Source organism: Clavelina lepadiformis, chromosome 5, assembly GCF_947623445.1.
Source record: "Clavelina lepadiformis chromosome 5, kaClaLepa1.1, whole genome shotgun sequence".
NCBI classification, from domain to species: Eukaryota; Metazoa; Chordata; class Ascidiacea; order Aplousobranchia; family Clavelinidae; genus Clavelina; species Clavelina lepadiformis.
In genome coordinates, this window is record NC_135244.1 from 10,810,838 (window position 1) to 10,821,020 (window position 10,183).

The 10,183-nt window shown below is 36.4% G+C and overlaps 1 protein-coding gene and 1 long non-coding RNA gene across 5 annotated transcripts; both read left to right on the top strand.

Annotated features, from left to right (window-relative positions):
* On the top strand, nucleotides 1-4,277 carry LOC143460350 (uncharacterized). 4 transcript variants are annotated; one of them, XM_076957822.1, is made up of 5 exons: nucleotides 1-136; nucleotides 347-434; nucleotides 541-758; nucleotides 2,850-3,337; nucleotides 3,491-4,277. In XM_076957822.1, the coding sequence occupies exons 2-5, from the start codon at nucleotides 353-355 to the stop codon at nucleotides 4,191-4,193; spliced, it is 1,491 nt and encodes a 496-aa protein (XP_076813937.1). In that variant the 5' UTR covers nucleotides 1-136; nucleotides 347-352; the 3' UTR covers nucleotides 4,194-4,277. The 4 variants fall into 4 exon arrangements, with proteins under 4 accessions (XP_076813937.1, XP_076813939.1, XP_076813938.1 ...); XM_076957824.1 differs by having other exon boundaries at nucleotides 118-136; nucleotides 347-444; XM_076957823.1 differs by lacking the exon at nucleotides 1-136 and having other exon boundaries at nucleotides 143-444.
* A 152-nt stretch (nucleotides 4,278-4,429) lies between these two features.
* LOC143460351 (uncharacterized) lies at nucleotides 4,430-6,726 on the top strand. The gene is made up of 2 exons (XR_013117867.1): nucleotides 4,430-6,119; nucleotides 6,309-6,726. It is a non-coding gene; the product is annotated as an uncharacterized LOC143460351 (long non-coding RNA).
* The last annotated feature ends 3,457 nt before the right edge of the window (nucleotides 6,727-10,183 follow it).

The window sequence follows — 10,183 nt, forward strand, 5'->3', positions numbered from 1 at the left end:
CCTAGAAACAAGAAAAAAGCCCTCACTAAAGCGCGACGTTATCTTTGCGTTCTTTTGCGGTTTCGCTTCAGTGACTACTTTGTCCTGCTTTACTGGTGTTGTTCAGTTGGTTAAAAGATAGCTAACATTCGGAGAGGTAATGTTCTGTTTTATACGAAAATACTGTTTAACCTAAGTCTTCCAGTGTGCGAGTCAAGTTAGTGTGAAAACACATGCGCGGAACTATTTTATCGAGAGAATGTTCTAATAATTTTATGTTATGCTTTAACTTAAATCACAGATGTAATTAATATTAGTTAGTTTGTTGGGCGGGACTAGTAAATATGTTCAAATGATTTACTTTTAGACAACAATGTGGCAGGACACTAAGTTTGAAAAGGGGGATATCAATGATCTCAGCGATTTTCAACATAATACAGTGGCCAATGGAATCGGTAAGTTAAGGTAGGAATATGTCGAAGTTAGTTGTAGTTAGAATATGTTGAAGTTAGTTAAGATAACAACGCTTTTAACAAGTTCGCATGATACTCGTGTTTACAGATTTAAAGATCGGCACGAAAATTCCTGAATGCTTGCTGAAACATTCGGATGAGAAATTAGAAAAATGTTGGAAGGTCAGCAAATTTTTATCCCGAAGTAATGAAAATAACAAGCTGATTTTGCCAGGATCGGCGTTGAAAATATCTCTTGATGATGCTATAGCCTCTTGTAACATGGGCTCCTTAAAAGAAAAGCTACAGCACTTATTTTTTGAAATGGTGAGTCTCGACAGTAAGTTTTCGAAATCTGAAAAGTTGCTTAAACATAGCGCTTAAAGTTTGAATTTTCTTTCTGGAACTGATATACAGTAATACCAACGCAGGGTAAAGTTGTCTCAGGGCCTTCTTTTGGCCAATACGAGCAATGCGACTGTGTTCGGCCTCGCTCTTTTTGACCCCTCCCCCCGCACTGCTTAGCACCAAAACAAATATAACAATGTAGTTTTATTTACCGCAAATCACAGTGTGACAATATTTCTCAATTTGTTCTCGAAAGAGATTGCTGTGATGAAAATGTATCACAAAGCAAAGCGTTGATGCGGGAGCTCATTTGCAAATATTTCGTATTTGGTTTGCGTTCTTCTTCTTATAATTTATTAAATTAAGTTATCTATAATTAATCGGTAAGGGGCCCCGCTGTGAGTTCTTGTATTGGGCCCCGGTTTTCTAAGCCCGGCCTTGAGTTTTCTGATAAAAAAACGATTTATTCAGAAGGTGAAAACTGTAATGTACTTATTTCTGTGTTTACTGATTACAACTGTTTTAAAAGGTCAAACACAAGCATGTATACAGGATAGGATATTGCCAATTGCGCAACGCTGAATAAGATAAATATAAGAGTTTTAATTATTTTTGGATTAGTGGAGATAAATCCCTGGTTTTTATTTTAATTTAGTTTTGACTTGCCTTTGGCGTTTGTTGCTCTATCAACCAGTTTTTCAGGTAACTGAAAAATGTTTTTGGTAATCGTTATGCCAGTTATTATATACACTATATCATACGGAATATATACTGTGAATACTACGTACCACGTGTTATATTAGGCATTGCATACATTTTAAGAACGGCAGTCATTCGAAATAACCCAATTAAGATCTGGTAAATCGCTCAGTCGCCATAGCATCTATGTGTCAAATACGAGTGTCGTTGTGGATAGAATGGTTGTGGACAAATTTGTTTGTCAAATAACAAATTAATCGTTTACATGTATGCTATAATAATTGGACCCATGTACATTCTGATTGTGTGAAGATCTCAGCAAACAATTATAGAAATAAAGATGTCCTTATATACCAGAGTATTAAATGAAAATATATGTGTCTTCTAGTGTTACGTTCCTCCATTCCTACAGGCAATAACGACAATATTATCAGTAAGCTACTCTTAATATGATTGCGCCTTCAGATGCATAATACTGTATAAGTATAGGGTATATATTTCAAATTAAAAATTGCATCTATATTTTTATTATAAGAGTAGTAACATGCAGTGTTAAAACATTCACAATGAAACACTAATAAAGTATTAGAAGTTTGGTTTGGTAAGTTGTACTGTAATGTTAAAGCGTGTCAAATATTCTTCAGGAGACTTCAGTGCTTTAAGGATAGATGAATATTTTGCAGTTTATTGTGTTATATAGCGACAAAGATAACTGAGTACGAAATATGAATCTTGGACCTATTGCGGTATTAATGCAGTTTGACGATTTGTCATAATATTTTCAGTCATTCACAGCTACATTGCAGTTGTATAGGGCTATGTCATTCTTTCAAGTTGTACATGTTTTATGGCTGATGTATATAGCTTCGAAAGATTATGCCATCCTGAATTGAATGCTTTAATGTCGTTTCGAATAACATTTTCCGAAAGCTAAGTGGTAGTTGTATCATTATCACCAATGTACGCCCTGTGGCAATGTACTGCGTTTTAATCGTTGCTAATCGACCGTATATACGTCAAATCGTACATGGTGCACTACAAATGCTACAAAGACTATATTTATTTGAAATTTCATGGTGATCGCAATCGTTGTTTAAATAAACGCACTACAGTTTGATGTAAACTATATTCAGACAACTTGAATTATCAGCTCAAACGAGTTGTAACCTACCTAAATACAACTAAGCTTAAAGATATAATTACCTATGTTCGTTCGTTTGGGTGTGATCGCCTTCGATGTTCGCAATCATATCAAACATGTTTTAAATAAGATAGAAGTTGATTTTTAAATTTTTATTACTTACGACGTTGACTAAAACAGTATATTAACATCGGTTCTATTACAAAGTCAATACAAAATGATTTTTATAGGAAAAACTGCGGAAACTTGATCGAGATATCTTGCAAAAATTTCTTGCCATAAATAACGGTGTTGATGAAATTAGATGGAAAGTGGAAGAAAAGGAAGCAGATTTCAAGCGACACTTAGAACAAGATGAAATGGAAGATGTCATAGAATCGTTTATGTCTAATAACGAATGTGAATGGAAAACACACGTACTTCCTAAAATGTCTGACACTACCGAGCGTCCCATCAACTTGAACTTTTCGCCGAGAATGACACCAACATCTTTAGGCTTGTTTAATGATGCCGATGCAAGCCAACATGTCAGCAATAGCAGCAAACATAATAAAATATCAAATGAGAACAAATACGTCGACCATCAGCCGCAAAGCAAGGCTTTTACAAACCCAACCTACGTTCATTACAACGCAGAAGAATACTTGAATCAAGCTTCAAAAAGTTATGGTAAAACCACAAATGAAGTCAAAACGATGAATCAATTAAGCTTCCATGAGTGAGTTTCGTGCAAAATGAATCTTAATTACAGTATTTTAGCTATGTGATAACATTAAAGACTCGTCAAGCACTGTTACAAATGCAAACATTGTATATATGTTATCTGGTGTTATGAAATTGAAGCGTTAATAGGTGATCGATTATTTTATAGATTCAAGTCCCATCAGCCAACTAAAGAGGGATCAAATGACACATTAATTACAGGATGGCATCGGGCGCAGAACACAGGAGAGAGATATCAAACATCAACCACGAGGGCGGCGGCTGTAAACCAGAATTCAGCAAACCTTCCTTCATGTATTTGGAAAAAGGTTGAGCAATCAAAACCGAAAAATGTGTCAAGAAAAAGCATTAGTTCGTTTCGGCTATTAACTGATGAAAATTCTCGAATTGGAAAACTAAATCGTTGGGATGACAAGGCTAGCCATGAGGATAAAAACCGTTTTCAAAGACAGCGTGAATATCAAAATTTGATGGAGTTATCTCTGGTGCGGGTGGTCGATCGATCTTTGCCGGTGTCATTTCCACAAGTAAGATCAAAATACAAACTGCAAGAACTCGATACTGATAAATCTTTATGTGGTATCACACCAACAGAGTCAAATTTTCATTCTGTGGAACACCAAAAAAAACACGAAAAAGTCGTCTGGAATGGTTTACCTCAACAAACGACGCTAGAATCTAATTCGCTAGGAAAGAAAACTAGCTTTCGAAACCATAAATCAGGCAATATGCGAAACTACAAAAAATCTGAGAATACAATTATGCCAGAAAATAACGTGGTTGCCTTATCATACAAACGTACGTCCAATGCATCTTCTTTGCAACCTCAAGATGATGTTACGTACTTATAAAAATTTCAGTATTGTAGATGCTTGTTGGGTATTTTGTTCCGTTTGATATTTTGCATTATTGAATAAATAGCTCTTTGTATTAAACTTTCTCTGGCAATACTTTTCTTGGAGGCATCAACCTTATAGGACATCTATTGCAACCTAAAGTTACAAATGCAACCTATAATGCAATTTCATGACAGCATGAAACAGAGTTAAATATCATACCGGTACCTCCCGTTTAGTTTATCACCTCGAACTCCTGGGACCTAGGAAACGAGGATCTCGAAAGTCGAAACCCCATATTTTCTATCGATGATTAATTTTGAATGGACAATACTCTATTCACGATGATTCCTTCACGGCCAATCGGGTGCCGTCGCCTTAATACATGCAGCACAACGTGTATGTTAACGTTCATGTTCTGAATACGGAACTTACCACATACTGCATAGAAATGAAACAAACAACATCTCATTACATGAACGAACTCTTTCAACAAGCGTTGATGGCGACGGTAAACAGTGAAAACTCAGATTCTTTGCTTCATGATGTAACGAATTTAGTAAAACAATTAGTCGAAAAATCACAAATGGGGATTGCTGAGCTTTTGCTCTCGTAACAGAGCAGCTAAGTGTGGAAAAGCGATACGTACGGATACACGTTCATACCAACGGGCACAAACAAAGAATGCTGCGTGTGCGGGCTGTGTTAATAGTAAACGCAACAATCATGAGTTGTACTTCTTAAGACTCAAAAGGGTGAGATGTACAGACAACGATGAAATATAGTTTATCTTTGATCTGCGATCAACTAGAGTGCTTCCTAGTAGTATGCTCCAGTGATAGTTGAAAATAACCGAGGATGAAAACTACGGCATTTAATCCTACTGATGTGGAGGTTTAAAGTGTATAAAATCTGTATTGAAAGTTGAGACGTCACCGTAAAAGTAAACTGTTAAGCTCCTTAACCTGTAGAAGTTATGGATATCGAAATTGCAGCGAATTAATTGCTTCATAATTAATAGAAGTTTTAGTTGACTTGACCTGTTCTTCATACTCTATAAGTCTATAACGTTGTTGTATACACGCATGGCCCACTTTGCGTTTTGTTGATCTTTAAATAAAGCAGCGGCAGCAGTAAAAATCGTGTGAGAGCGCCATTGTTAGCTGTAATTGATTACTGCATTTGAACAGATAGGTCATTTGACTACGTATGCAATTCATACAGCTTAACAAATGCTACCCAGCAATACACTGTTAATCTTACTTGCTGATCACAGTGGAATCCTATGCGGAGAAGGTTATCTACTTTGACTCACGTCGATCGAGTATTCAAATTTTCTGCATGACAGATTACAATTTGCATTTCTGTACATTCAAGTATAATGAATAACGTCGTATTGTTTCTGGTGTGTCGTTGGAAGAGTTTACAGCCCTTTCTTTTGTACGTACATGTACTGTTTCGTGATGTAATGTTTATCTTGCGGGCAAAAAAGGCAAAAATTTTTTCGATTCAAAAATTTTCGAAAATCCGTTGACCTAACATATATTTGATGTAAAATGCACTGTATGCATTGTATTGCGAAAAAAACTCTTGCTCAATCATGTATATTTTTGTGTTGCATGTAGACCTATGTACATAAACTCAAATCAAAATGACGAATACCATAAATTTCAATATTTTATTGCAATAATAAACTATACGTTGTACCGATAGAGTATATTGATTGTACAAATGTAATTTGCAGTTACTGTACAAATGCATCTGTCTTTAAATTTTCGTTTGTTTTTTGTCATTGCTTGTGGGAAAAGGAAAGATAAAATGCAAACTATCATAGCGCGATGACATAATAACCCAACCGGACCACAAACGGAAAAAAGCAGCAAAGACCAGAGTCCTTATTCGTGCTTGGATTAAAAAACGACTTGACAAAAATGAACAATGGTTAGCAAGGCTACTAATCCCAACATTTATTACAATACTGTAGCAGTGCAAGCTAAAGCTACCGGTGTACGTGTTGTAAATAATATTATAACCTAACGTCGTAAATTTCCAAATAAGCTGTTGGCCTATGAAACAACAAACAAAGCAATATTTTGCCTTTCAGTAAACTACAATACCATTCTGTTTCAGCTTACATCCGGGATACTTGGATAGCACCATTTTCGCGGTGGATGAAAATTTCTTCTCTTCACACATCTTGAAATTTCTATGATCTTTGGGAATAAGGGGCCTAAATTTGCCCACCACACATGGAATACCCAATGTCGGGTTTAGGGATTACTGAGCAAAGTGGGCCTGAGCCCACCACACACAAACATTCCTTCAAACAAGCACATCTGCAGGAATATATTTTAAGTTCAGTAAACTAACACTCTCGATTGCCTACTTAATTGCTTTTTCTCTGTATGCTCAAATAGAAAATTGCTACTAAACTTTCACTCATTCACTATGGTAGGCCTAGGCCTATAGTCTATAGATCAACGCCATCTTTTAATCTTACTAACTCTTGCTTCCCAAGATATTGCCTACCTATTTGTTCGTATTTCGGCGTCTACGAAGCATTGTTCGTGTTCTGGCTGTAAACAACACAATAAAAAATCAGTGGTGAACCCTTGTGCACCCCTTCGTACTCAAGCACCTATTTGGCTGTTGTTGTGCACCCCGGTTGAACAGCACTAAATTAGGCTCACCATATAAATAGGAATTGTTCTGCAGCTTTCAAGCCCCGTACCCTTTAGCACTAAACTTAAATGCACAGCATAATATTCGTTCAAATATTGTTTGTAAAGTAGTTCTTACCTCCTCATAGATGCATGTTTCCGCGTGCTAACTAATTTTGTGTCGTATCCTGACACATCGACTGTCAGTGGTGTAGAATAAATTACACATCTGGTACAAAAAACTTGGATATAGTAGTCAAACTAAGCAATGAGCACAGTAGGCTATATGGGCTACAAATCTGTTTTGATTGTTTTCTGTAATTGAAAGAATTTTTGTGGTTTATTTTACGCTTTCCATGCTGTTATAGTTATAGCGGTCATCCGGAGACCCCTATTCTTAAAAATATTGGCTTGGGGACCCTTCGCTTGCCCAACCTAAAAAGAAAGACAAGATGAAAGGCATTTTGACACTATTTTAGAGACAACCATGTTTTTCACTGGGGACCCAGTTAAAAATCACTGCAAAATATTGTGCACAATATGTGGGCCATTTTCGTTAGGTTTTTAATGGCAGATTGAGTTTTACCTAATAACGATTTGTCCAGAAAGTAGGCTGTAGTTAATTTTTTTTGAAATTAAACTGTTTAAAATCAGGTAACATCGTTTGGTTCTGATTTCGTATCTACAGTATGAATCACGTCAATTGTAAAAACATGTGCTTCTGGTGAAAAAATGTTCATTCTTTTATCGCCAAGTCGCTTAGTGATATACTCACATTTATCATTACTAAGGTCAAACAAGACCGGCGATTGGGTTCGCCTGCCACTCGATAATATCCAAAGAAATGTGATCAACTCGCACCTCAATGGATATTACCAATATCTGAACATGTATATATGTATAGCAAGCTGTGTAGGATTTGTGTTTGTGGTACCTTTTGAAAGAGATAATTGCAAACGAGTTGCTGCAGCGTACTAAATCGCCCTGTTAATTCAAAAGCAATTTTGCCACAAGGCAGAACAAAGTTGAATTGGCATAGACTTACGTGATAATAAGTTTAAAATGTTTCTGGCTATCTTTGAACACCGGAAGACCGTAAAATTCGAACCCTGCGATAGTAATTGGACAACTTTTTATACCTTCACCCATCAGGACTTATGTGTAATTTAAATCTTGGCCATTAACTTCCACCTTCCGTATTTTCAACTTAATAAAGTTGGCAGTGAATAGGATGCAAATAAAACTTGAAACTGGAAAACCCTTTTTGGAGATAGAAGACATGTTGTCATATACTGGATTATTAATGTGATATCATGAGCAATGAAAGCATTGGATAGGCCTATTGCTTCTGAAACAGCGAAAATGCCCATGCAAAAGTATTAAACACAAACAACTGGCAGAAGGCCATTACCATCACACTTACCAACACCATTCCAGACCTAGTGGTCATTATCTAACACGGGTCACGCATTAAAAGTAAAACTGCCAAGAAGAAGTAGCTTCCCAGACTTTGAAACGGAAGCAGTGATAGAAGGTGTCTAGTTCTTGATAGAATATTTTTGTTTGCTTCTTCATTGTTGGTTATGGTAAAGGCAAAAGCACTGATCAAGGTGGCAAACTGATTGCCCAGTGGTGGCTGTATTGACATCAGGCGGTAGTTGAGCCCAGCATGTACGTTAGTCAAATTCTTCACATGGAGGGTTTTGATGGCAAACCCTACGGCCTACACCATCCTCATAGTGGTCATCATTGCGGCGTTCATTACGGAAAAAAGGTAGCCACTTCCAAATTCAGTGAGTTAATTTTGCTTACAAAGCGTGTCCTGCATAGGGCAGCGTTGTCAAAGTTGCATTCCGTTAGATCCCTGGGTACAAGTGCAGTTTTCCATACACGTATGTTAAAGTTTGGGTTATCAAGTAATGTGGAAGTTCCATGCAGCAAATTTGAGGTTTCGAGAATTAATCTTTTTCGACAGCGTAATAAGCTCCCAACCATGTCGCATTCAGATAAAAAGCTTTTTACTCCTGTATCCCTTTGCCACTGAGCTATTGTAAAACAGCTTCAAAAACGTTCTAACACGAATGCTGAACTAATATATGGTTATAAAACATAGTGTTTTACGTTTTTCTTTTCTTTTTTAAATTTTTAGGCTTCACATTTTATTAGCATTTCGCCCTCATGGATGCTTGCTTGAACTTCCACATTTAATACAAAACTGTTGACTACAGAAATGTTAAGATTTATATACGAAAGTTAATAGTTACCGTCTAATTTTGACACCGAGTCTTTACACAGATTCCGTATCGAGTTACTCGGTTGAAAAATGGTCCACCAACATCGTTCGATCCAACGGTTTCAGATAAAAAGGCTTTCCTCTCATTACTGCCTACTGTTGCGCGGCAATATGGCATCTCTCCGTACATCACTGTTAACTTACCTCATTACTGTAATTAGATTCTATCAACCGGTGAGCATAAGGTTATCACATCTCTTCAAAGATCATCATCGGGTGCAATTCTGCTGCACAATGTACAATCCAAGGCTAATACCAACACCCAAAATTTTTACCATGGCCACCAGAAACCAGGCTTTTGCATAGGTTTTTCTTCTATGCTAATGTATAGCATTGAAGCAATAGTAAACGATCGGTTGCTTGAACACCTAGATAATTATGTTGTAATTAATTATATTCATAATTTGGTTATGATAGGCGCTGTTTCGGACCTACCACAAAAGTATGACGTCAGACTTGAGTAACTTATATGAGTTTTGTTGCACGTCTTTAGCCTTGTCTTTTAAGCATATCTTAATGCATTGATATCGCTCCTACCACAAAACCGGCATCAAGGTTAGATTTATTTCTTTGTTGCATGAACTTTAATCTCGTGCTAAAAGCTTATTTTTATTAACTGAATAACCGGTCATAAAAATATCACCTTGTTTCGTAAGATCATTTTTGCTATCGATGTCATAAGATGTTTTATATGAAAAAAACCCTGAGATAAAACAACTAATGAACTCTGAAACCGTTAAGAAATGACTTGTTTACTGTCTTCTCATTGATGGCTAACAGCAAAACGTTGCAATCTAATCACATTAAGACTTTTCTTTGTTGATGATGCGTTTGTGTGCTATAATGGCTATATAATTGTCTTATTTTTTTCTTTATTATTTTCTCACTTGTATATATAGAAGCGAGTACGGTTTACATACTGTAAAATCTTCTAAGAAACGTTTTTTGGAGTTTATATCTGAGTCGGTAAAAAATGTCTACCGGGAGTATATTATCAGGAGTATGTATTAGGAGAACGTGTTGAGTTTGCGTGATAAATATCTTTCGCATGA

Bases quoted from the DNA above. Each gene is read 5' to 3' on its own strand.
- LOC143460350 (XM_076957822.1), top strand. From the start codon at position 353: ATGTGGCAGGACACTAAGTTTGAAAAGGGGGATATCAATGATCTCAGC. The intron at 435-540 runs GTAAGTTAAGGT...TCGTGTTTACAG, and splicing joins TACAGTGGCCAATGGAATCG to ATTTAAAGATCGGCACGAAA. The intron at 3,338-3,490 runs GTGAGTTTCGTG...ATTATTTTATAG, and splicing joins AATCAATTAAGCTTCCATGA to ATTCAAGTCCCATCAGCCAA.